The sequence below is a fragment of the Brachyhypopomus gauderio genome, chromosome 5 (genome assembly GCF_052324685.1).
Source record: "Brachyhypopomus gauderio isolate BG-103 chromosome 5, BGAUD_0.2, whole genome shotgun sequence".
Lineage (NCBI taxonomy): Eukaryota > Metazoa > Chordata > Actinopteri > Gymnotiformes > Hypopomidae > Brachyhypopomus > Brachyhypopomus gauderio.
In genome coordinates, this window is record NC_135215.1 from 31,085,025 (window position 1) to 31,112,370 (window position 27,346).

Sequence of the window (27,346 nt, forward strand, 5' to 3'; positions counted from 1 at the left end):
TATATAATAGTATATAATATGTACAGAACGCTTATGTTTTATTTTTAAACATTGTACATATTTTATTCTGTGGACGTCTGGCATAAATGAAACAGTTGAATCAGTTTTGGGCTGATTGCTTGTCTTGACCTTGTTGTTCTAATAAAGACAGTGTAGCCAAGAGAACTGGTCTGGAGTTGAAGCTAACTTACTTCTTTAGTTTCTAATCTAATGTAAATTGTAATTAAGGCATGCCTAATGCACAATAATATTATTTGGAAGAACAAACATCTAAACAAGAGAACTGCATTAAGAGTAATTAAGAATATTATAGGCCTACCTGTCTCTGGCAACTGCTTAGCTTTATAAAGGTCCTGCACACCTGATTTTTTTTGTTGTTAGTTTGTTTTTTGAAAAATGGAAAAAATAAATTTCTATAAAGAATGCTATATATGTCCAGTCATCTTATGATTTTACACCTAAAATTACATTAAAATGAGGCTTTTGAATGTTCTTTCTTTGTTGTCTTTTACCTTTCTGCTGTGTGTGCTTGAACCCAATGGACTGACTGACGGCTTCAGGGTCACTGCCAGGCCGCTATAGTATACTATACACTGCCATCTTCTGGTGAAATTTAAAATAGATTTTTTTTTCAGTCTACTGCCATCTTGTGGTGAAAATAAAATTGCTGAGGTCCACAGATGCTGCGGGCCAGAAAATTAGAAATTAGAGGATGACACAATTCACATAATATTTAAAGCAGTGACATGTGACATATCACAAAACATGATGGTTTGAGTCATATCTATGTATTATTTTGTTATAGGATTTATGTTACTTATGCAATTTGCAATAATAATTAGTTAAATAAAATATAACCAACTTTTGACATGTTGCATATTGTATTTTTTTGTTTCACAGTTTATCATATAGATAAATTAGAGGGCGCTATATTATATCACTCAGCGTCCACTAGAGGGGGCTATATAATATCACTCAGCGTCCACTAGAGGGCGCAATATAATATCACTCAGCGTCCACTAGAGGGCGCTATATAATATCAGTCAGCGTCCATTAGAGGGGGCTATATAATATCACTCAGCGTCCACTAGAGGGCGCTTTGTAATATTAGTCAGCGTCCACTAGAGGGCGCTATATAATGTCACTCAGCGTCCACTAGAGGGCGCTATATAATATCACTCAGCGTGCACTAGAGGTGGCTATATAATGTCACTCTGCGTCCACTAGCGGGGGCTATATAATGTCACTCAGTGTCCACTAGAGGGCGCTATATAATGTCACTCAGTGTCCACTAGAGGGCGCTATATAATGTCACTCAGTGTCCACTAAAGGGCGCTATATAATATCACTCAGTGTCCACTAGAGGACGCTATATAATATCACTCAGCGTCCACTAGAGGGCGCTATATAATGTCACTCAGTGTCCACTAGAGGGCGCTATGTAATATCACTCAGCGTGCACTAGGAGGGTACGGCTCGAGAAAAGAGACCACCTCCCTGTGGCTGCGTGTGCGTGGCTGCCTGGCCATGGCACAAACGCGTTCCTGATCTCGCGCATGCTCGTTCGTGTGCAAAACGATGGCCGACGCCAGCGTTTAGTGTAAGTTAAAATACCTCGTTTTTGTAGACAAACGAATCTTACATTCTAGTCTTGTATTGGCAGTGTATATGTTCATAAAGTTACTTTATGGAGAGGAAAACATTTAAGAATAGCCTGTTAAGTTCTCTGCATTGTAAACTTCGCATGGGAACAATGAACAATGCTTGACAAATTGGGAATACCAATCAACTGTAAATTGAACAGTGTTTAAAGAGGGGAAGCCATGCGGCTTTTGCAAAAATAAAGTTCTAAATGGAAATATTTTGTTTGTGTGTTTTCATGTATTTCTACCTGAATTTTATCTGCAAAACATTAAGTTTAATGTGCATTGAAGTTTTCAAATCCTTTGCAAACATCCTTATAATGCTGTAGGATTATCCTTATAATTATCTGTAGGATGTTTCGTAAATACAAAGAGTGAAGGTATAACTAGTATATGTAGTTATTTATGTAGAAACGGTAAATTTGCATTTATTACTTTTATTTAGAAATTCCTATCACGCGAGACTATAACGGAACTTCACCAGCGCGGTGCAGCCAGGATGAGAGAGCCATGGTGAGAGAGTCTCCCAGTCTCGCGCCGTATACTATTGCTAGAGGTGGCTATATAATATCACTCAGCGTCCACTAGAGGGGGCTATATAATGTCACTCAGCGTTCACTAGAGGGCGCTATATAATATCACTCAGTGTCCACTAGAGGGCGCTATAATCTTCCTCCCCAAATCCGGCCACTGTTTACGGAAGTTGATGTGACGTGTCAACATTCACACAGGCATTATGGGATCGCGAGCTCTGGGTCTCGCCATGGAGAGAAATCAGAAACCGTAACAACTTGGGGCTGAAATCAGAAAATAAAGCGCCCGTCCGCCAGATCTGCACAGCGCGAGTGTGCTAGCGATGATCCTGTAGCATATGGCGGTTTTCTGAACAGAGACAAACGTCCGTGTCGACGCCGTTCCTCAATCGCGCGAGCGGCACGCGACAGAGAGACGTTGTGTCCATGGACGCTCGCGCCGCGCCTCGTAGCACTCTGGTTATTCCCGGTGGCGGCGGCGAGTTGGGCCCGAGCGTGCTTTAGTGTCGCCACCGCACATTCCTTTTCATTGCGGCATTTTGCATTTTTATTTTTTGCATTTTGCATATTTATCGACATACAGTGGAAGATGTCGACCACGAGCCCCGAGGCGGTGAAGAAGTTGGTGGAGAACATGCAGGCGGACCTGCGGTGTCTGTCCATGGAGTGCAAGAAGAAATTCCCTCCGGTGAAAGAGGTACAGCCGCCACGTTCACAGCCGCTCAGGTCGCCGGCTGCACGTCGTGTGGTTCGTGGCCGAGAACGCGACGCTTGCGGTCGATATTCGAGCCGAACGCAACGACACCGGTTGTGTTTGGACCTGCAGTAATTATACACGCGAGTAGCATCGGCGTGATGGAGGTCTGAGTCCAACTGTAGATAAACCAATGAGAGGAAGACCAACAGAACAAACAACAACAACAAACAACCATGTTTGTTTATTATGGGCGTTTGCTGTCGCCCAGGCTCAAAGGCCCGGTTATGGCATTAAACGGTGTGTACGTGTCGGCACCGGCACCATCCTGTTGGTACTGAAGTGTTGGATCACATGTGGCTCCTGTCACTGTGGGCCAGACCTCCACGGGTTCGGGAAGAGCCCATTAACTGATAGTGGCACTGAGAGTGAGTTGAATCGTAATGCCCAGGACGTTTGGCATGCAAGAAATGCTGTGGTCAGTGTAAAGTATGCATATGATATGATAAAAATCTGGACTGTATTAGATATGCTATATTAGATGGCCACTAGATACTTGTTGTTTTATCTGTCGGCATAAAGATTCTCCCTTATTATTATGACTTTGCTTTTACATTTTCACATCAAACAAAAGCCTCTATGTTAAGGAAAAATTGTATCAAATCCTTGAAGTATTAATTTTTAGAGTAGCTAAAGTCTTTCTAAATTAAGTTGTAGCAACGAGAATGTACTTATCATCTCAAGATGTTTTTTTTTCTCATGATTAGCTTAATCTTTTCCTCATGTTTATTAGCTCTGTTGATAAATAAGAGTCCTAAACATCTTGCTTCAAGGATTATCACCCATGAAGTTTAATGGGTGTCACTTGTATATGGTTTAGTTTGCAGAAGTCAGTTGTGGCCATACTGAGATCATTCTTGACTTTGTGAAGAATACCACTGCATTCGAGGCACCTCTTTAATCCACGAGGGAGTGTGTAGCCTGTTTCACAAGTTGCATCAACCACATTGTCTCGCCAACTGGTTCACGTAATTGTCCTCAAATTTAGATTAGCTTCCTGTGTTCCTTCCACTTGCTCAGATGATCAAGAGTAGGTTTGGTTGCTTGCGTCACAAGCTTTTGAAACTGATGACTCCGAGAATTCTGAGCGTTTAGGGTGAGCATAAAAATGAAGCATATTCTCTGGAGCTCTGATGTAAAACTTCCTCCAATGACCAACACACTGCCCAAAAACTGACTTGTATAGCAAATATACAAATGGAATCTGAGGTGTTTACTCCTTAAAGATGCTGGGTGATTTGACTAGACACAAGCCTTTTATGTCTCTGGGTCAGTCTGTGAAAGGAGTCTTGTTTTTTTTGTTTTCTTAAACTAATTTTGACCGGTGATGGGCTTTTAAAGAGAGTGCTAAACTTTGTGTCCTTTCTATTTTTTTCATTAAAAAGAATATAAGCCATTAATATACTGTGGCAGTTAGTGAGCCAGATATACTGTGTCCTGTTTGTATTCAAATGATAGTTGATTTGTAAGTTTTCCACCAAAAAAGGTTCACACCATGTGATTTGAACAGTCCTGGGCCTCAACTTTTTTATTTTGGGTGGGGGGTGTTGTGATTCCTGGGTTGAGATTGAGTCAGTGAAAAGCAATGTTTAATTTTGATGTATAATTACTCAACATCTTTGCCTATACGTTTACACACACCCCAGAACTTCAGTAAGTTTTTTCAAGGATGAATTGGGTGTTTGACTCCTTAACTCCAGATTCTGTTTATTTTATATTCATTGCAGAATGAAGATTGAAAGTGTTTGAGGAGCTCAGCTATGAGATCTGGGCTGTGAGACAACCTGTAGTACCGGGAATCAGTTATTGCTTGTTGCTAAGTAACTGGTAGTTCACGAGGTCAGCCGTGGTTGACTCCCACTGTTTGCCATTGTTGAAGGTCGGATAAAATAATAAATGTTACTGCAGCATTACAAATCTGGAAGGTCATGCGATAAACAACCTGAAAGGAACAACAGCTTGAGCTGGGCTGTAGTTTTGTAGTAGTTCTGTTGTAGTTTTTGGCATTTAAACTTTTTGAAAGTTGACGATGGCTAAATTGTCTGTTGAAAGTGAAGCCATCCCAGGGCTTCTTCAAACATGTGACTCGCGCTGTGCTCTGCTACTGTGTGTGAGAATGATGGTGTGTTTAGGGATGAACATCATAGCATTTCATTCATACAGTGTTGTAAGTTGATAGAAGGCAAAGGTGAATACTTTGGTTTACAGAGACATGCACAATGTGTGTGTTGTGTGTTCTCACCCCAAGTCCAAGAGAGTCAAACCACAGATCCATTTTATATTCCTGATACAGCTACTTAAAATAGCGAACAGTGCTATCCGGTAAACCCTTTGCTGTACTTTAATGAGTTGGTGTCACTCAAAGTGCAGACCCCATAGTGATTGAAAACAATTAACCCTAACCTGACCTTTGGATAAAAGCTCAGTATCACAGAAAATATGGGAATTGTGAAATGATTGGGATTTTATTCCAGTCCCCCTCACAAGAACAGCCCGCATCAGGAGTCAAGGAGGTGTACATATACATACAGTCAAAATAAAAAAAATTCTGTTCAGTAAACATCAGCATGCAAATGTTTGGCCACTCCAAAATACCTGAGTTCTCGGATCCTATTTTATCTATGTCTCAGGCCTTCATTAGCGTGTTAGGACTATGGCTTGTTCAGTCATCATTCGGAAAGGCCAGGTGATAGAAATTTCAATGCTTTATAGACACTCAAACCACATCCATTAGCTCTTCTAAGCAGCTGTGTAGATCTCTGAAAATTTAAAAGGATTGACATCCACAACACAAAAGGCTATAAGACGTTAGAGAAGTATTTGTATGTAGCAGTTTCCTCAGTTTGTGAATGTGAATAAGAAAAGTCAGTTAACAGGAAAGTTGGAGGTCAGGTTTAGGTCTGACTGATCAATAAATCTGCTTGTAGGACTGCTAGAAAGACCAATCAGATCCCAGTGTACCTGCAAAAGAACTTTAGGGTCATTTGGCAGTCTCTGGAGAGTGGCCACTGGAGTGGTAGTGGTCTGTTCTAGTGCACAGCGACACCTGCACAAACATGACCTTCATGGAAGAGTCATCAGAAGAAAACGCCTCCTGTGTTCTCACCACAAAATTCAGTGTCAGAAGTTGGCAAGGAACACCCAAGCAAGCCTGATGTGTCTTGGAAGTGCACGCTGTGTGGATTGATGAGGTTAAAATTGATTTTTTTAGGCCACAAAGGTATGCTTTGAGGGGGAGCACTATTTCATGAAAAAAAAACACCTTCGTTTCTATTCAGCACAGAGATGGATCGATCATGCTGTGGTCAACCAGTGACACGGGGAACATTTCACTCATGGAGGGAAGAATAGATTCAATTAAATACTAGCAAATTCTGGTGGCAAACACCACACCAAAAAAGATGACCACAGGATAATAAGCCTAAATGAACTTCATAAATCACAATGCACTACCTTGGTGTAAGCTGAAGGTTTTGCTATGGCCTTCAGTTTCATGGCCTCAACATTACTGAAAATCTATGGATGGACTCTTTATTAAAAATAAAAGCAGTTCATGCAAGATGACCCAAGAATCTGACAGAGTTAAAAGAAGCCAAAATCAAACAAGAACTGAGACTTTTATCTGTCTACAAAATAAGTGTTTAGAAGCTGTGCTAATTGGGGTGTTACTAACTACTGAACATGCAGGTTGCCCCAACATTTGCTTTGAGCCCCTTTATTTTGAAACTGTAAAAGATGTAAATAAAATTGCTTTCTTGAATTATTAAAGATGCGTCATCTTTTATCTTTATGCCTCTTGCAGATTTTGGCATATTTTGCTTCCTTAGCTATTCACAGTAACCTATTTTGACAAGAGATGCACTATATGTGAGGGTGGAAGAAAATATTACCAAAAAAACCAAACTTGAGTTGTCGTTTAAGTGTCAAGAGTATCTTCTCTCATTGTCTTTGCAGGCTGCAGAGTCTGGCATTGTGAAGATTAAGACGATCGCTGCAAGAAACTCAGACATCCTTGCAGGTAAAAGTTCCTTTCAAATGAGACAAGCTGTACTGTAGCTGAGGTTTTTAATTTGGTCCTGGGGATCCAGTCCATAGTTTTTCTGACATACCCGAGACGGGTAATGAGCATTCCACAGACCTTGATACCCTGGCAAAGGCATGTTTGGAGCTGAAACCATCTGGGACATTCTGGGAGGTGCTGAGAAGTACCTGGAGGAGTCTTGGTGTGGCTCATTTATCATGGGGATGTGTTTAGAAGTTATTCTTAAACAGTAGTCACATTAGGAGAGTGCTGAAACCTCCCACAACATCTCCACTAAAGTCTATTATCAATTGATTGAGGTATTGGCGGATGGGTATTGACGTAGTGCTGCTGCTGTGATGCGTGTCTCCTCAGCACTGAAGGACAATAGTTCTGAGGTAGTGCAGCCGTTCCTGATGGGCTGTGGAACCAAAGAGCCCAAAATCACCCAGCTGTGCCTTGCTGCCATCCAGAGACTCATGTCGCATGAGGTGGTGTCGGAGGTAAGCACTACCTCACGAGTACCGACACCCTACACACACACACACTCGCTGTCAGACAGCCATAGAAATCCTGTGTCATTTATATCTTTTAGGTCATGGCAAGTCAGGTTATAATGGTAGGACACCTCAGAATTGTCAAAGTTTTTCTTTTTTGACCCTTTTATATGCTGTTCCAATTACTATAATAGTAAAAATTCCTGGAAATTAGGAGAACAAAAATGGTCCCTTAAAGAGGTTTTTGTAGACTGAACATAAAATCAATATCACTACTGTAAACGTCTGAAACTCACAAGATTATTGTTATATATATATAACATATGAACACATAAGTAACCTGTATAACACTGTAAATATATACATACATATACACATACACACACACTATATTGCCAAAAGTATTCGCTCACCCATCAAAATGATTGTAATCAAGTGTTCCAAACAATTCCATATTTATTATAATGCTGAAAATCTAAATTTTATGTTAAGCATAAAAACCATTAAAGGTTTAGGCCTCAACGGTGTTCAGTTCAATCACTGTATTCTGCTCACTAATTGCACTGTCTCAGGACTGGTCATCTGAAGGCAAGAGTGTAATTACTTCTGTGTCTGAGTGTCAATAAGTCTATTTGAGTGTCAATAAGTCTATTTGAGTGTCAATAAGTCTATTGCTCTTTTCCCCTGAAGTGATCATATACATACAAGACACAAGAGATCACACAGTGTAGCCACTTGTGGTGTAAAGTGAATGCGGTTAACATGGACACTGAATAAGAGTGGCTGAAAGTTATGATGGACCATAGTGCTTTACACTTTTAAAGCAAAACGGACAGTTTCTCTATACTAAGTGCATTCTCAACATGACATACAATTTTTAAGATCTAAAAATGGCATCACGTTTCTAAAGGAAGATTTAAGATTATTATTTTGACCGGGCGTCTTTTAAAAACCTTTAGTGAGGCATCCATTTAGAAATGACTGTAACAATGCCAAACGTCTTTGTTTGAATTAGTGGTATTTCGATAGGAAGTGATTCGATTCTATTCACGGAGTTAGATTTCCTTTGAATTTCTCACCATGGACGTTTAATGTAAAGTCAGTGAGATGCAGTATCATGTGCGTCAGTACAGCGTGTGTGCATTTATATTTCTGTGTATGTACCGTCAGGCAGCAGCAGGGAACATCATTAATATGTTATGGCAGCTGATGGAGAATGGGCTGGAGGAACTGAAGCTTCTGCAGACGGTTCTGGTGCTGCTCACCACCAACACAGTGGTCCACGATGAAGTGCTGTCAAAGGTACGATGGGCAAACACACAGCCGCATTAAACGATGTTATCTAATCGACTGTTCGCCGTCTACGTCTGGTTCGGTTTCACTCAATTATCCAACAGTAAGATAAAATACAACCCTGTAGAAACATTACTTTGGTTTTTGTGGAGAATTTAGTCAGCATGGTGTATACAGTGTTCTGTTCATTTTCCGACAGGAATGATATAATTTACTGAAAGAAGTGGTATGATACCCAACTGTCCAGTACTTTCTAATATCTCCCTTACAAGTTGTGATGGACGGAGTTTCTACTAGTCTGACTTGAGTGCTTAAGCTGTTACATGACGCAACCTGATGAAACTGTAGAGGAATTGAGTTGCTTGTAGCTTGGTAGTAAATGGTTTGACTGTTAAAGCAGGAACACCGAGAAGCCCAAACACCCTCATTTCAGTTGCAATACATAATAAGATATTGTGTCTGCTCAACACTGGCATTAAGTCAGTTCTATTTAGGCAGACTTTTTTCCCCGTTTAACTAGTCCTAATTGGATCAATACAGAAGGTTTGTCTGTCTCTAGAAGTAATGTCAAGGTCCTTTTCCAAGAAAATAAACATTCATAGTCTAGATGTCCTGTTGGCATCTCCTATTCAACAACCATGTGCCATGTTGTTTCACGACTAGAGATTAAACATCATCAGTTGCTTGAAGCAGAACGCATTTCTGTTAGTCAACTCGATGCAAATTTTCAGCAGTAAGACACTCGGCACTGCGAGTGAATCGGTGGGCCTGCGGTGGGTGATGTTGGGCGCTGTGGGTGATGTTGGGCGCGGTGGGTGATGAAGGCCCTGTCCTCCTCCTCCTCTTCAGGCCATTGTGCTGTGCTTTCGCCTCCACTTCACTAAAGACAACATCACCAACAACACGGCAGCAGCGACGGTCAGACAGGTCGTCACTGTGGTGTTCGAGAGGATGGTGGCGGAAGACGAGAGATTCAAAGGTGTGTAATAGATGCAGAGCTGATGTCTTGGTCTGTTTAGAGTCGGATTAACACATTGGCCCGTGTGAGCTGAACCTTTGGTTGTCTGAGTCGGTGGGTTGAGACGTGTTCTCGGGCAGTGCCTTGTATTCCTGCAGAGGATTTTCGACTGTTCTGTGAATACAAAAAAGAGCAATAACTGAGTGTAGCCATTGGTAGCCATAGTAGAATTTAATGTATAAGCCCCTTTCAAGAAGGTTGCTGTGGAAAACGCTAAAAGAAAATGAGAAACATGGGGACAAATAACAACAAAATAAATAACAAAATAAGGAACGACAAAAGAAAAATAGTATTTTTTAAAAAGTGGCCTGTATGTTTTTGTTTTTCCTGTACTCTCGTTCGGCTTGTAGCCCCAGGTGTTGCCACTGTATGATCTAGTTCTGTGATCTCATGAACGCATCCTGTCACCCACACCAGGCATGGCAGTGCAGACGCCGGCCGTCCAGGGCAACTGTAACCGCCGCTCCGTGAGCACGCTCAGACCCGGTGCCAAAGATGCCTACATGCTCTTCCAGGTACAGCTGGGACATCGCGGTCACAAGACGCACATCGTCCTCAAGGCGTTTTAGCTGGCTCTGTTTTGCTTCACGCATTCGTATAATGAAGGCATTGGTGTCTTTCTGAAACTGCACAACTGTTTGTTTGTTTGTTTTAGATTGTACGTTAGGTTGTCTTATCACCCTATATGACAGTCCCATATGAAGTTGCTATGATGTTTTGAACATATTTTCTTTTGGCCATGAAGGACTTGTGTCAGTTGGTCAACGCTGACGCCCCCTACTGGCTGGTGGGTATGACCGAGATGACTCGGACGTTTGGCCTGGAACTCCTGGAGTCCGTTTTAAATGACTTTCCCGGGGTCTTTCTACAGGTGAACACGTGTTTCCTTTTCAGTCTTACACAAAGCGCCGCCTTTCGGATGCGTTCACGCGCGTTACGTTACCACACCTCTCCTGTCTCTTCCGTTTTCTACACACACACACACACACACACACACACCAGTCTACTGCTCTGTAACCCTTGTGACCTTTCCCACCTCTCCCCCCTGGCCAGCACCAGGAGTTTGGGTTCCTGCTGAAGGAGAGGGTGTGTCCCCTGGTGATCAAGCTCTTCTCCCCCAACATCAAGTTCCGGCAGGGCAGCGGTGCTGGTTCTGCGTCTCCCGCCCCCGTGGAGAAGCCGTACTTTCCCATCTGCATGCGCCTGCTGCGCGTCGTCTCTGTGCTCATCAAGCACTTCTACAGCCTGCTGGTGAGGCCGCCGCCCACACAGCTCTGAAGGGCGGAGCCATGCTGGCGGTGTTACACCTCACCGCTCCATGACCCCCCCCCCCCCTCCCCCCACTCGCTCTGACAGGATTATTCTCTCCTTTCTTTTTTGTTGAGCCTCATAATTTGTGCTTTCTCTCTCTCTCTCTCTTTCTCTCTCTCTCCCCTTTGTGTGTGTGTGTGTTACATAGGTGACCGAGTGTGAGATCTTCCTGTCTTTGTTGGTGAAATTTCTGGATGGGGAGAAACCTCAGTGGCTGAGAGCAGTGGCTGTAGAGTCGGTACACAGGCTGTGTGTGCAGCCACATCTACTACGGTGAGTGTACACACACACACACACACCCCCCTACACACACAAACACGCACACACACCCCTACACACACAAACACACACAGTCCTGTCTCAGATCTGAAGTTGTGAATGTAATGTATGCAAGTTCATGCTGGCTTCATTTGTGCTCCGTGTAGGTCTTTCTGCCAGTCATATGACATGAAGCAGCACTCCACCAAAGTCTTCAGAGATATCGTCAACGCTCTGGGCTCCTTCATCCAGTCTCTCTTCATAGTTCCCAGTGTGGTCTCCTCTACCAACACACCTACAGGTCACTCACACTCACACACTCCTCTACCAACACACCTACAGGTCACTCACACTCACACACTCCTCTACCAACACACCTACAGGTCACTCACACTCACACACTCCTCTACCAACACACCTACAGGTCACTCACACTCACACACTCCTCTACCAACACTCCTACAGGTCTCTCACACTCACACACTCCTCTACCAACACACCTACAGGTCCCTCACACTCACACACTCCTCTACCAACACACCTACAGGTCACTCACACTCACACACTCCTCTACCAACACTCCTACAGGTCTCTCACACTCACACACCTGCAGTCACTCTGAAGCCTTGAAAAGATTTTGGCCGAATACATTAATACATGTTGGACGGACCGGCTGCATTATTCAGTTGTGCAGTGTACATGATTTTTCTTTCTTCCTGTCTGTCTTTCTCTCTTGCTCTTTCCCCCCACCCCACTTCTCACACCTCCTCCTCCCTCCTTATCTCCCTCTTTCGCATCACGTCTCCTGTCTCAGGCGGTTCTGGTTCCGGTGCCCAGGTGTCTGCCCAGGGCGGGGTGGGTGTGGTGGGGGCCGGTGGAGGGCTCACCACCCAGGCTGCCTTTGAGTACCGGGGCACCTGGATCCCCCTGATGGCCGTCAGCGTGCAGGGCAGTGCCAAGGCCACCTAGTCAGTACCATCTCACTGCAAACCTCTGGACCTGCTCATGTTTAAAGATCTTTCAACACCGCATGTATTTCCACTTCAAAACGGCCCTCTCAGCTGGCTAGTGCGGGGACATGCTGTGTGCTGTTTATCAATCAGCGCACGTGTGGCTGTGACCTCTGTGACCTCTGTGTCCTGCCCCCCCCCCCCCCCCCCCCCTCCACCCGCAGTCTGGAGATGCTGGACAAGGTGGATCCCCCCTCCATCCCTGAAGGCTACGCCATGTCCGTGGCCTTCAGCGCCCTGCTGGACCTGGTGCGTGGCATCACCTCCATGATTGAGAAGGAGCTTGCCAGAGAGGAGGAAGCTGCAGCCAGGGGAGGGTCAGAGGTCGTCGGCCACGCCCACCCTGCCGACGGCCAGCAGGAGCCGCGTGAGTACAGATTCACGTGTAGCACACGGGGGGCGGAGCTAAAATCAATCAATCAATCAATCAATCAAATTTTATTTATATAGCGCTTTTTACAACAGTTGTTGTCACAAAGCAGCTTTACAAGTGCCGAGTCCTAGCCCCCAGTGAGCAAGCCAAAGGCGACAGTGGCAAGGAAAAACTCCCTAGTTAAAGCGTAAGATAATAATCAGTACTTTAACAGTAAATTCAAAAGAAAAGATTGCATTTCATTTCGGATGGTAAAGAATGTCGTATTAAAGGCAACGTAACCAAATAAACTCTAGTGCATGTGACCTCTGCACTAGAGACTGAACCACAGACAAGGTTGTCCTGAAGGGTGACATGCTGTGTCAGCAGGAGTGTGTGTGTGTGTGTGTGTGTGTGTGTGCACTGCAGGAGCCCAGCAGGTGTGGGAGGAGATGGTGAATGCGTGCTGGTGTGGTCTGCTAGCAGCCCTGTCTCTCCTGCTGGATGCCAGGTAAGAGGAACTCACACCCTACTCATACACCTGGGACAAATTCTTAACTATATCATTTAGAGTGTGTCTCTCTGTGTGTGCACGTCCATATGTGTGTGTGTGTGTGTGTGTGTGTGTGTGTGCGGGTCCGTACGTGTGTGTGCGGGTCCGTACGTGTGTGTGTGTGTGTGTGTGTGTGTGTGTGTGTGTGTGTGTGTGTGTGTGTGTGTGTGTGTGTGTGTGTGTGTGTGTGCGGGTCCGTACGTGTGTGTGTGTGTGTGCGGGTCCGTACGTGTGTGTGTAAAGCACGGACGAGGCGGCCACAGAGAACATCCTGAAGGCCGAGCTGACGATGGCGTCTCTGTGTGGACGGCTGGGACTAGTGACTCCGCGTGATGCCTTCATCACGGCCGTGTGTAAAGCCTCCCTACCCCCCCACTACGCCCTCACAGCTCTGAGCAGCAGCGCAGCCAACCTCAGCAACAAAAGTCAGTCTTGTGCTGGGGGGGACCTCAGTATTGTGAAGTGTGTTGTAATGTGGTGTGCTGTACTTAACGATTGCATATTGCGTACACTAAACTTAATGGGGAGTGCTCACATGTCTGTGTATTGAATATAGCTCTCAAATTGCTTATTGCATTTATCACATATATGTGTGTGTGTGTGTGTGTGTGTCTGTGTGTGTGTGTTGCAGCATACTCTATCCAAGGCCAGAATGTGCAGATCATCAGTCCGTCGAGTGAGTCCCACCAGCAGGTGGTGGCGGTGGGACAGCCCCTCACCTCACAGCCCCAGGGCACCGTGGTGGTAAGACACCCGCACTCAGCCCCAGCTTTTGTCCGTATGACTAGCTTCGAGGTCCGATTACAGCCTCCCCTACCTCTTTTCCACCTGTCTGTGTGTTCACCTTTACCTCCCTCCCTCCTCTCTCTCTCTCTCTCTCTCTCTCTCTCTCTCTCTCTCTCTCTCTCTCTCTCTCTCTCTCTCTCTCTCTCTCTCTCTCTCTCTCTCTCTCTCTCTCTCTCTCTCTCCCTCTCTCTCCCTCTCCCTCTCTCCCTCCCTCCAGCTCACAGCCAAAAACATCCAGTGTATGCGGACCCTGCTGAACTTGGCTCACTGCCACGGCGCCGTGTTGGGAACCTCCTGGCAGCTGGTGCTGGCCACCCTGCAGGTGCTTTGAAACGTGGGCACAGCGAGGCCGGTTGTGCATGCAGAGTAGAGCTGCTCGCTTATTACCCGCAAAGCACTCACACGTCAGTCTTTAGAATCCATTCATTAGTCCTCGGAAAAATTATACAGCAGTGCTGCTGATGCTCGTATGATTCAGTGCTTCAGGGCGGTAAGCCATGCTGGCAATGAATCATTAACAGTGCTAAGACGATGTGATGAATGTATGTGTGTTTGTTCAATATGAAATTCTCCTCTCCCCCTCACACTCTTCCTCAGCACCTGGTGTGGATTCTGGGTCTGAAGCCGGGCGTGGGCGGCGGCCTGAAGCCGGGCAGGGCAGTGGAGGGTCCCAGCACTGTGTGTTTGAAATCCATATTCAGTTCATTTCTGTGAATCTGCACGTTCACACATAGACATGCCTGTACCAGCTGCCTTTCTCAACCCCCCCCCAGGTTCTAACTACTGCAGTAATGACGGACCTTCCCGTGATCTCCAACATCCTCTCGAGACTCTTCGAAAGCTCCCAGTGAGTCCCACACTGGGCCTGGCCCGCCTCTATGCTGTGTGGTCTTTGATGTAGGGTCAGTTCTGTGGTGAAGCTTGTTACAGATTCAGCAGGGACGAGCCAAGAGTCTTGTGCTTATCTCCAGAGTCTCACTGTTTATTTGCATGTGTGGGAGAAACATCGGATTATTTTTTCATCGGTTGGATGGAAGATTAGAATGTAATGCAGTCAAACACCTCTGGAGTTTGATCAAATGTAAGGGGAGAGAGAGAGAGAGGGAGACATGGATGGGGGATAGAGAGAGAGACGGGAGGAGATGAAGGAGGGATAGAGAGATGGGAGGAGATGAAGGAGGGATAGAGAGACAGGAGGAGATGAGGAAGGAGGGATAGAGAGACAGGAGGAGATGAGGAAGGAGGGATAGAGAGAGAGAGGGAGGAGATGAAGGAGGGATAGAGAGAGAGAGGGAGGAGATGAGGAAGGAGGGATAGAAAGAGAGAGGGAGGAGATGAAGGAGGGATAGAGAGAGAGAGGGAGGAGATGAGGAAGGAGGGATAGAGAGAGAGAGGGAGGAGATGAAGGAGGGATAGAGAGAGAGAGGGAGGAGATGAAGGAGGGATAGAGAGAGAGAGGGAGGAGATGAGGAAGGAGGGATAGAGAGAGAGAGGGAGGAGATGAGGAAGGAGGGATAGAGAGAGAGAGGGATAGACCTTGGTGCCTCCTTCCACTCACAGAGGCATCAGGCCACAGGAACAGCTGCCAAGATGTTCAGATGTTCAGAAAATGTGAATTCTCAAATTCTTGTAAATCTGTCAGAATAAAAATTAAACAAATAAACAAACAAAATCAGAAATGACCACAAATACAACAAGCATATAAGGGGAAGATGTAATGTAAATGAGGTCATGCATAATAAACACCCATGGCAAGAGACAGATGACTAAACCCAGTCCTGAGATCTGTGGTGCATTTAGAATCCACCCGTTGCATAAAAATGTAACGTATTTGTTACGTAATGTGTTTCTAACTTTAACCAAGACGGGAACTGCATAGTTGTGCTGAGTTGATAACTTTTATTTCTTCTAAATACTGACATCAAAACTTTTTCTCTCCTCCGTCTGCAGTATATCTGTTTATGGTTTTATTCTGACGTTCATGGTATTATAAGATTCACCTTCCTGTTTGTGCTCTACTGCTATTGCAAAGTTTTTCATTTTCACTGCAGAGGGACCAGAAATGGGCTTTTTTAAATGCATTTACCCCTTAGCTAAATGAGTGTGAACAGAACTGTGTTGCTGATTGCATGTGTAACCAAACATTCTATGATCCCAGATATCTAGATGACGTCTCCCTCCATCACCTGATAAACGCCTTGTGTTCCCTGTCCATGGAGGCTATGGAGATGGCTTACGGCACAAACAAGGTCCGTTCATGCACTTTTCTGTCTGTATTCCTTCATTCTAGGTGCGTTGAATCTTTTATTTATTGTTGGACGGATTCTGTGACTTATTAAGGGAGGATGAGAAATCTGTAGTTTGGTCACGCCTCATCTCAGGAGCAGCTGGCATTGCTGCTCACCTCTCATGTTTCCTAACGGCCGCCGTTCTCCATGTGGCCAGCAGGAACCTTCTCTGTTTGCGGTGGCGAAGCTCTTGGAGACCGGCCTGGTCAACATGGACCGCATTGAGATCCTGTGGCGTCCTCTCACTGCACATTTATTAGAGGTACAGGCCGCCGACCGCAACGTTGCGTCTGTTGTTCATGAATGGCTTTTTGACTGAAGCAGAGGGTCCATTTTAGCGGAAAAACTGGCGTAGACCAGGAGGAGGTTGACATGTAGACCAGTTCTCCTGTCACAAGCTGCTGTCTCTGCCTGCAGCCACATGTCTGTCTCTAACCCAGTTTTCTCGCTTTAGTCACTTGTAAATGCTGTGAATGCTTGTCTCGGTGTTACTTTTCATGTCTCTCCTCTGTCCCACTGTCTGCCTGTTAATCTCTTTGTCTGTGTCTGTCTCCTCTTTCTTCTTGCACCCTGTTTGTCTTGTAGAAGGTAAGTTGCTAGACTCCTTTTTCTCTGCTCTGGCAAGGCAAGCTTCAGAAATTGGTCTTGGCTTTTCTCTCGATGGAAAAATATTTGTCTCCTGGTTCTTCTCAGCTGTTGCAATTTTCTTTAAGCCCATTTGGTTACTGCAAGATATTTTATTTGCTGTCATTTGAATAGAACTATCCAAGCTAATCACATTCAGTCAGGAGCAGCTGCCAAGCCAATCACGTTTAGATTCAAGAAGGCCTTGAAATGTTGGATTCGGCTGTTTAACTCTGTACTCGATATTGCGATGTTCATCAGATGAATCAGCCAGTCTATATCAAACAATCCATTTAGACTGTTTGATTTCCCCCAGCACTGTGTGTTGATTCTAGAGGATTTTGTGCACCATTTTTGCGATGCATATTGTACTTTGACTGAATGATCAGTACTTGATTAAGCACCACTTCATACCAGCACTGTTTAATAAAAGCTTTACACATGTCTAGAGATTGTAAGGGTGTATTGGTACAGATACTTATTAATGTATCATTCATTGGCCTGTACCCATGAATGTTAATGCTTTGTGGCTTAGCAAATATCACATGAGCAGTACATTTCCTGCACTTGTGTCTGCTGAAACATTGTAGAATGTTTGAGCCAATATAACTTCAACTAATGGCCAGAAACCCGCAGCCTCATTCATTTTGAGGGCTTTACAGAGTGCTGCATTGACACGGTCTTCTGAAAAAGCTGCCATACAATCATTTCTACATGTCCATGTATTTGTGGGTGTTTATTAAGAGAATAAACCAGCAGGCACTCATGTATGTCTCACGCATCACTCCTGTATTGTTTACACCCCTGACGGTCTTGTTTTGCTTCTGGATGTTTGTTTTATTATAGATATATTTTGCAGCTGATGAGCAAATTTAGTCATTTTCTCTGTCGTATTTGTGCATGTTACATACATATGATCACTGTAATATAAATTGGCTGTCTCTGCCAGTACACTTCTCTCTCTGCAAACCGTGCCCTTGTGTGTGTTTGTCTCAGGTGTGCCAGCACCCCAACGCGCGGATGAGAGAGTGGGGGGCCGAGGCCATCACGTCTCTCATCAAAGCCGGCCTGGCCTACAAGCACGACCCGCCACTGTCTCACAACCAGGTGCCTCCCTGCTCACCCGCAGTGCTGCAGTGGTATCTGCACGCTTCTGCACTATGGCCTCGGGTGTCCCACCACACGTAATGAAGCCTTACGGCGGCGGTAAACCCGGGAACGTAGGCTGTGGTCCGTCTGGGTTCAGATGGGGGCAGTGTAGAACGCCGCAGGGGGGGTGGGGTGTGAGCGTTTTCTTTTGGCCCGTCCTGATCTGAAGGTTTCTCGTCTGCAGCGGCTGCACCTGCTGCTGTTGAACCCGCTGAAGGAGTTGTCCAACATACTGCACGCCGACATCCGGCAGAAGCAGCTCGAGTGTGTCCTGCAGGTCCTGCAGAGTCAGGGCGACAGCCTTGGCCCTGGCTGGCCTCTCGTGCTGGGGGTCATCGGAGCCATTCGCAATGACCAGGGGTGAGGCATATGTGTGTAGTCACTTTCAGGATTAGTCTCTTAATACAAAAGCAAATTTATGATAAAGATGCCTGAAATACTAGTTTTAAGCTGCATTTTTGCTTTTGACAGCTGAAGTAACTTGAGGTGTTTAGTGCTGTGCATATCTAAATCATTAAGGCTATGTCTCTGGTTTCCAGTGAGTCCTTAATCCGAACAGCCTTCCAGTGCCTGCAGTTGGTGGTGACAGACTTCCTGCCCACAATGCCTTGCACGTGCCTCCAGATTGTCGTGGATGTAGCTGGTAGCTTTGGTCTTCAAAATCAAGAACTGAACATCAGTCTGACCTCTATAGGACTTTTGGTGAGCTATATTTTGCTTTTTGAAACTTACTTTTGCAGCAATAAAACCTTATTGGATCAAGGCGCAAGGGTATATATCGGTGGATCAGACGTCCATCAGCTAGCTCACCTGTTCACTTGACCTTACCCCATCCTCCTTACAGTGGAACATCTCGGACTATTTCTTCCAACGAGCGGAGATCATTACGGAGGAGCTGGAGAGGGAGGAAGCCGTTCTGCTGCAGAGAGCACGTGACGAGGGTGAAACTCTGAACAGACCCTTCCACCCCGCCCCCCCCTTCGACTGTCTGTGGTTGTGTCTGTACGCCAAGCTGGGGGAGCTCTGCGTGGATCCTCGGCCAGCCGTTAGAAAAAGTGCCGGCCAGACAATGTTCTCAACGATCGCGGCTCACGGAACCCTGCTACAGCAACCCACGTGGCACGTAGTGGTGTGGAAGGTACTGTGTCCGACCCACTGAGGACGGGGATTGGTGCTCTTCTTGTCCTGGAATGTTAAATGGCTGTTGTTGGCGGATTGAGTTGGATATCGCAAGTTGGTTGAGACAGTAATTAGAGCTTAGGTTTGAGACCTTATCCAGTCGAACGCAGCCTCTGTTTAATTAATTTGGCTTCAGTTAACCTCGTGGATCACTGGCTGTGCTGTTCATGGCAGGTTTTCTGCTAGATTACAGGGAACAAGGATTAGAGTGATCACAATCAGGCCTTGTGTAATTCCTGATTTGAGAAACCTACCATCTAGCATGGACGTTGGAGTCTCCAAAAATGTGATGATGCCGGTACTTGCAGGTGCTGTTCCACTTATTGGACTGCGTGCGGAAGTCCTCCACAACTGCTGATAAGGAGAAGATTGAGTCTGGGGGTGGTAACATCCTCATTCACCACTCCCGTGACACGGCAGAGAAACAGTGGGCGGAGACTTGGGTCCTGACCCTGGCTGGCGTAGCACGCATATTCAACACCAGAAGATATCTTCTCCAGCAGCTGGGTAAGGATGGGCAAAACTGCCGACCTCTTTTACCACAGCGGTGCGTCATAGCCTTGATATCAAATGGACGCTGCTGTCTGCACCCATAGCAACGCTGCAGCAAAACCCGCAGAAATGGAGTGTTTCAAGTACGAGAGATTCAATAGATTCCAGAGACACAATGGAGCACTGTAAGCACAGTGTCGTCTTCTTGTATGTGGTGTAAACATCCACTGTGTTTGTGAATACTTCCCTAATGAAACTATACTGAAACCACTTGCTATTGCTTCACCTCATGACGGCTTGGATGAGACTTCTGAAAGCATTATAAAGTAACCAAACACTTTGCATTATTCTGTGAGATGTTCCGTGTTTGTGAAATGTCCGTAACATCTACCTGTACGTAGTTCTGTAACTAGGACATGCAGTGCAAAGATAAGCACTATCTTGTTACATGTTTAAAAGTTTATTAAATGTTTCCTCACATGGCTATAAGCGAAACTCCTCTCCGCTAAAATGGTCTTCTAGGTGATTTCTTCAAAGCGTGGGAGGTGCTGTTGGACCATATCCAGTCGGCAGCGCTCAGCAAAAACAACGAGGTGTCCCTCGCTGCTCTTAAGAGCTTCCAGGAGATCCTCCAGCTCGTCACGCCTGTCAAGGACTCAGACAAACCCGACGCCCTGAGTGCCATGGACATTCCTTCTGTCCTCATGGAGCCCCTCGCGGTCCCAGGACCCGGCAGACCCCTGCCGCGTTCGGACTCTCTCGCCGACCGGCTGGCCCAGCGTTACGGCGCCCAACCCCAGCCGCCTCCCCCTGGGGAAGAGCAGGACGACTCCGCCCTCTGGTGGTCGGCGTGGAGCACGTGGTACCGGACAGGGACCGAGTGCACCAGGCCCCCGAGCGGAGGCGGGGACAAACTGGCGTTCGTGCCCAGCCAGCCCTTCCTCACGGCGCTGATCCAGCTCTTCCCCGCCCTGTACCAGCACATCGCCGCGGGCTTCAGCATGGAGGACTTGCGTAAGCTGGGCGTTATTCTCCACGGGGCGGTGTCTGTGCCTATCAGCTCCGACGCCTCGCCCTTCATCCTGCCCTCCTACACGGAGGCCGTGCTGACCAGCCTGCAGGAAGCCGTGCTCACAGCTCTGGACGTCCTGCAGAAGGTAGGTGGGCCAGCACCACACGTTCCCATCGGCTCACGCACCCGGGCACAGACGACAAAATCTCATGCAGTTTTATCTCATGGTGAATAAGTTCATGAAACACAGTTCGACCTGATAAGAATTTGCTTTATCTGCAGTTTTAAAACATTTTAATGTTCAGGTTTTGATTGTTTTGATGTGGTCAGTATGATTTGTGACCTCTTGTTCTGTTTGTGTGCTGTGTGTGAGAGCTGTTAAAGGCTGCAGAGATGTTGCATGTCCATCGTGAGGTGTTTTTAGGCAGTGTAGATCCCAGATGATGGAATCACAATATTAGACAGTAGACAAGGTTGAAGAATTGTGTGTTCTGTGAAGTGTGCTTGAAGTGTGCTTGTCTTCAAAAGCCAACTGACGAACCAACTCATCTGCCCTTTAAACAAACCTAAAGTGGCACTTGTATGGAGATTGTATATTTCGCACTTGACCTGCGGTGATTAGTCTCAAATTGTGTTGTATTATATTGTTTTTGTGATTCTAGATTTTAACAGATGTTTCTGGCTGTATCTCGATTAAGGGTGTTTTTGGACTGCAACCTGTTCTAAGGATCCTTTGAGTAGATCACTACATCACTTTTAGAAGTCGCTCTGTGACAAGTGTCTGCTGAATGTCGTCAATGTGTGCATGGATGTGTGCGCCTCACGTCTTGTGTTTTTTCCAGGCGATTTGCGTGGGCCCAGAGACCCTGCAGGTGATGTACCCTGCCATCTTTGAGCAGCTTTTGCAGTTTGCAGAGTTCTCATGCAAGCCGCCACAGTATGGCAAAATGGAGACCAAGCATGTAGCTAATGCCAAGTACAACCAGGTGTGTAACTCACATTATGATAGTCCTGACATGCTCAGAAGTAATGCAACCATTACATACTTGTTTTGGTAGTAAGAAACATCGCAACTTCTCATACAACATTGAAACATGCTTTCGAAATGGTCATTAATTGTGTTTAGATACTGGCATCTTTAACAGTGCTTTAAACTGGACTAGGTGGATAATTGAGATGGTACTGAGAAAAGGGCCCCATATTGTTTGGACTTGGTGCAGCGTTATCAGAGATCTCTACTACTTTCTACTTCCTCCACTCCCTTGGTCTTCTTCCTTTTGCTCATTGTCCTTTTCAAATCGTCTTCCACTCTTTCACAACTCATCCACTTTGGTTGTCCATTCTGATTGCTTGAGAATCCATGGCCATGAGTTTTTTTTTTTCCTGTCACTTTCACAGCATTGCAGTTCTAAAGGTGTACAACACTGCCTGCAGTGCAACGCTGCACAAACCTTTCTGTTTGTTCTAGACTCTTCTGTGCTGTCATGTGTAACGGTTAACCTGTTCTTTTTGTTTGTTTTTGATGTTTTGTGTTTTTTGGTGCTTGTCATGGGTCCACTTTAGATCCAACTGTTTGCACCGGTGAGTTCCTCCCACCCCTCTCTGCCCCTTTTACCGTAACGGCGCTTGGCGGTAACACTTGTGACACAGGGGACCTTTTCCTTGTCTTCTTCCACCATTACCATCACTTGCACTCATTCCTTCATCTGTTCTTTCCTTTCTGTGTCCGCCCTGCCTTCCTTCAACAAGCTCCAACTCCCCAGTCCGATTGTTTGTTTGCTAGCCGCCTCTTTTCTGAACCGTCTAAAATAAACGTCTAATACGTTTCCAGTAGCTGTTGGAGTTTGTAGGCAAGCGTGTTGTAAGGTGTTGATGTTGAGCTTGGATCTGTGTGTGTGTGCATGTTGTGTTTCATCAGTGTCAGTCCCAACAATGATGTGGCATTTTATTGAAAGTCTTTCTGTACACGTGTCCTTTGTTTCCCTCCCTATGTAGGCAGAGTGGGTGGCCTTGAACTACGTGCCGTTTGCGGAGAGGTCGCTCGAGGTAGTGGTGGATCTCTACCATAAAACTGCCTGCCACAAGGCTGTCGTCAACGAGAGCGTCTTACAGAGCATCATTAAGGTACTGATATTATTTTCCCCCCACTTGGTTCATCAAATATACATCAAAGCATCAAACTGTCTCTTATCTCGCACATTGAGACATAAAGGATGTTTGGCTGTTGTGTTTCTCCTCATGTCATCGTGAATAAGGAAAAGCGTGCTTAAGTGAGAGTAGCCTTCACCAACTGTGCCGTAAAAAGCGGGAAACGTTGGAGCTCTTTTGACAGCTTTTCTGTGTTTTACGTTGGGCTTAACGCTGCATGTCTGCTGCTGCAGACCCTGAGGACGCCTTTAGGGTTGAAGTACGCCTGTCCTGCAGAGAGCACCTGGAAGCTAGCCGTGACCTCGCTCCTCAAAGTCCTCTCCATCGGCCTCCCGGTCGCCCGGCAACAGGCCTCCTCGGGAAGGTTCGACACCATGTGGCCCGAGCTGGCCAGCGCCTTCGAGGACTTCCTCTTCACCAAAAGGTCTCTATCCTCTTCCTCAGCTGAGGTGTAAACCACACATACAATTTAAAAAAAGAAATTTTACGAGTTTCATTTTTTTAATGTCCAATGACAGTTGATGAAGTACCATTTTTTATTTACCTTGAAAACTAACAAATTTAAATAAAACATTAGCAAACCTCTGTGTTTTTTTCTCTTCAGCACACCTCCTGATAATCTTTCTATTCAAGAGTTCCAGAAAAATGAAGCCATTGATGTTGAAGTAAGCAGTTATAAATCTGTACAATAAATATGGTAGATTTATGGCAGAATTTTGGCAGGTTAGAGCATGAGGCTGATACCTGACATGATGGCTTTGACATCATGAGTATGTATTACCTAATCCCATGACCTCATGTAACATGTAGTCCTGAATCCATATATTTGTCAATTTTGTATCTGTTTTGGCCTCTAGGTGGTGCAGTTGATCAGTACAGAGATACTGCCCTATGCCAATTTCATCCCCAGAGAGTTTGTTGGTCAGATCATGGCAATGCTCAACAAAGGATCCATTCACTCCCAGTCCTCCTCCTTTACAGGTAGTTAACTCTTTAACAAACATGCTTAGTAGAGTACTAGAGCATCTAGTATATGAGATGTATAGTATAGTAGAGTACTAGAGCATCTAGTATATGAGATGTATCGTATAGTAGAGTGCTTAGAACATCTAGTATATGAGATGTATAGTATAGTAGAGTGCTTAGAGCATCTAGTATATACGATGTATAGTATAGTAGAGTACTAGAGCATCTAGTATATGAGATGTATCGTATAGTAGAGTGCTTAGAACATCTAGTATATGAGATGTATAGTATAGTAGAGTGCTTAGAGCATCTAGTATATACGATGTATAGTATAGTAGAGTGCTTAGAGCATCTAGTATATGAGATTCAGAATTTACAGTCTACTTCAGTAGAATTAGTAAAATATAATAATGTTGTCAGTAAAGTGTTGTGCATTGCGCATTCATATGATAAGTATGTCCTTTAGGCTTGTGTGGTATGTGTCTTACTGCCTCTTAATACCAGCAGTGCCGTTTGTTCTTCTGTCTTTGCGGTGTCTCTATAGCTGCACGTATCTTGCAGTAACGTCCTCTCGTTTTGCCATGCTTGCAGAGGCGGAGATAGATATCCGGATGCGTGAGGAGTTCTCCAAGGTGTGTTTCGAGACCCTGCTGCACTTCTCCTTCAGTAATGACGTGAGCACGCCCCAGGAGGGCTACATCTCCCGCATGGCCCTGTGTGTGCTGCTACAGCGAGCCCAGGAGGTCCTGCAGCGCTACGTACGGGACGAGAGGCTCAGCGGACGCTGCCCCCTGCCCAGGTTACACACACACACACACACACACACACACACACACACACACACACACACACACACACACACACACACTCACTCTCCCTCTCACACACACACACACACTCACTCTCCCTCTCACACACACACACACACACACACACTCTCACTCTCACACACACACACACACACACACACACACTCCTTCTCACACACTCACTCACTCACTCACTCTCTCTCTCTCTCTCTCTCTCTCCCCCTCACGCTCGCACACACACTCACACACACACACACACACTCTCTCTCTCTTTCTCTCTCTCACACACATTCTTTCTCTCACACACACACACTCTCTCTCTCTCTCTCTCTCTCTCTCTCTCTCTCTCTCTCCCTCGCACACACACACTCACACACACACACAATCTCATACTCTCACACACGCTCTCGCTCACACACACACACAAAGTCTCACTCACACACACACACGCTCTCTCACTCACTCTCTCACACTCACACACACTCATACACACACTCTCATACACATACACATGCTCTCTCTCTCTCACACACACACACACACACACACACATGCTCGCTCTCTCTCACACACACATGCTCTCTCTCTGACACACACATGCTCTCTCTCACACACACACACACACTCTCTCTCACACACACACACACACACACTCTCTCACACACACATGCTCTCTCTCTCTCTCACACACACATGCTCTCTCTCTCACACACACACACACACTCTCTCACACACTTTCTGATCTGAGCAGGTAGGTTAGAGCAGATAAGCAGGCTTTGAACAAGCAAGTCCCCTGTCTTAGTTACAGTCTTCTCTACATGTGATCTTGGTGTGTGACTATGCATACAGAACCACAGGTTTTCACACAAGATGGAGCTCAAACTGCCCTTCATCCACACAGGTTAAGACCATCTGCATCTTTTCCTGATTCCTTCATGTAACTCTCTCAGCTTTTCATCCCTCACTATATGCTGGCACAAACAGTGTCATGGCCTGCTGGTGTCTGTGGGTGATGGCGATACACCTACCGGTGTACACCTGTGGGGGACCATCTGTTATTCATGGTGTTTTCAGTTGGACTGTATGTCTACATTTGGTGGAGTGATGAGTGATTCATCATTTTGGCTGATATAAATATTTGAGACTTATAGATTAATGTACATGACTTGATTTTATCGATGTCTTTTTTTATGTAATGACTGTCTGTCCCCATACCTGACACAAAGCACTGATTTATTTGTATGTTTGTTTTGACTCCTAGGCAACAAGTGACCGAAATCATTTTTGTCTTAAAAGCTGTTAGCACACTAATGGATTCCCTCAAAAAGACCCAGCCAGAGAATGGTGAGTGTATTAGAATAGTGTTAGAATTATAATCCTAGTATCTTGATTTTGAACTGCTAACTGTTCGTTTTATACGAAGCATCAGCAACTGTTTCTCTTTTGATTTGAAGGGTCTTATAAAGAAGACCATTGTCCATTGTTTATTGATTGTTTCTCTTCTACCTGATTGATGCTCTGTTAAATGGACCTGTCCTGTTTCCTCTTTGGTCCCCTCCTCCTGTGTGTTCTCTGCTCCCTTGTCATTCTGCCTGGCTCGTCTACATCTCCACAGTGGACGGGAACACCTGGGCCCAGGTGATCGCCCTCTACCCCACCCTGGTGGAGTGCATCACCTGCTCCTCTGTTGAGGTCAGCTCTGCTCTGAAGGAGGCACTGAGGCCTTTCAAAGACTTAATGCAGCCACCGGTGTCCAGAGTGCAGAATGGAGAGTCGTGATCCAGTACACCTCCGAAGCTTTTTACCCGAACCATGAATGTGACTTTCGCACACCACACACACACACGGACTCTTTCTCACCCCAGCTTATAAAAGTCATCATGGAAATCTAGCTCGTCATTGTTCTGAGCTTCTAATACAAGTTAATATTAGATTATGATTGGCTGGCTGGACAGAAACAATGTATTAACTGCTACATAACATTTGCAGTGTTCATTGTTTTTATTTTTTTGTTTTTTTTTTTTCTCCCCACACTTTCTTTACCATGACAGGATTTAATGTACAGTGTGTGGTGATAGTGTTAATGATACAACAAAGAATTAACTATTTCAAACCCAAGAAGGGTTTAAAATGCATTAATAAAAAATTGTCTTTTTGTGACATTTTCTCAACAAAAGATTTTATGCAGAATCTTTCTGTAACATTCCATGTCATCTTTCATTACCTGGAGAAGGGATGTACCTTGTGTGTGTGTAAAATAAATGGTACAGTTCTAAGTGTGGATTTATTTTTTAATTGTTATTCCTGTTATATGTCATTACAAATGATCCGTGACTATAAGAGTCTGGGTTTGTACTAACGCAAGCCGTTTTCCTTCGTCGTCGCACGTAAGCGACTTCAGCCCTTGTCAATAGGAGGTATGCAGGTGTCACTTTGGAAGCTGATAATGTCTCCTGGAGTCGGAAGGATGGAAGGGAATGGGCGGGGCTTTCTTTCATTTCATTGGCTGAACGTTGAACCAATCGCGTCGCTGGAGAGAGTCTCCCGCTCTACAACTGCAAGCGCATACCGACAGTTTTCCGGAACGTCCGCGCGCGCGGCTGCTGCGTTCGCTCCCTGCGGATCAACTTCGTTTTTAATGCATACATGA

At 45.4% G+C, this 27,346-nt stretch overlaps 1 protein-coding gene across 2 annotated transcripts; it reads left to right on the forward strand.

Annotated features, from left to right (window-relative positions):
- The first annotated feature begins 2,448 nt into the window (after positions 1-2,448).
- Positions 2,449-26,972, forward strand: mon2 (MON2 homolog, regulator of endosome-to-Golgi trafficking). Of its 2 annotated transcripts, XM_077007070.1 has the most exons (35): positions 2,449-2,873; positions 6,885-6,948; positions 7,327-7,454; positions 8,619-8,750; positions 9,591-9,720; positions 10,177-10,274; positions 10,505-10,630; positions 10,813-11,010; positions 11,219-11,343; positions 11,496-11,629; positions 12,143-12,296; positions 12,503-12,705; positions 13,120-13,201; positions 13,487-13,668; positions 13,875-13,987; positions 14,247-14,351; positions 14,627-14,707; positions 14,803-14,876; positions 16,188-16,278; positions 16,478-16,579; positions 17,938-18,048; positions 18,275-18,450; positions 18,630-18,792; positions 18,935-19,228; positions 19,578-19,776; positions 20,284-20,918; positions 21,616-21,759; positions 22,337-22,354; positions 22,769-22,897; positions 23,155-23,345; positions 23,526-23,586; positions 23,779-23,902; positions 24,479-24,686; positions 25,958-26,040; positions 26,312-26,972. In XM_077007070.1, exons 1-35 carry the CDS (start codon positions 2,766-2,768, stop codon positions 26,473-26,475), a joined length of 5,130 nt encoding a protein of 1,709 aa, XP_076863185.1. In that variant the 5' UTR covers positions 2,449-2,765; the 3' UTR covers positions 26,476-26,972. The 2 variants fall into 2 exon arrangements, with proteins under 2 accessions (XP_076863185.1, XP_076863184.1); XM_077007069.1 differs by lacking the exon at positions 22,337-22,354 and having other exon boundaries at positions 2,622-2,873.
- The last annotated feature ends 374 nt before the right edge of the window (positions 26,973-27,346 follow it).

What these genes read in the sequence shown, in the direction of transcription:
- mon2 (XM_077007070.1), top strand. Translation starts at nt 2,766, where the DNA reads ATGTCGACCACGAGCCCCGAGGCGGTGAAGAAGTTGGTGGAGAACATG. An exon ending in TCACTGCACATTTATTAGAG is followed by an intron (nt 16,580 to 17,937) that starts GTACAGGCCGCC and finishes TGTTTGTCTCAG; the next exon opens with GTGTGCCAGCACCCCAACGC. An exon ending in TGACCTCTATAGGACTTTTG is followed by an intron (nt 18,793 to 18,934) that starts GTGAGCTATATT and finishes TCCTCCTTACAG; the next exon opens with TGGAACATCTCGGACTATTT.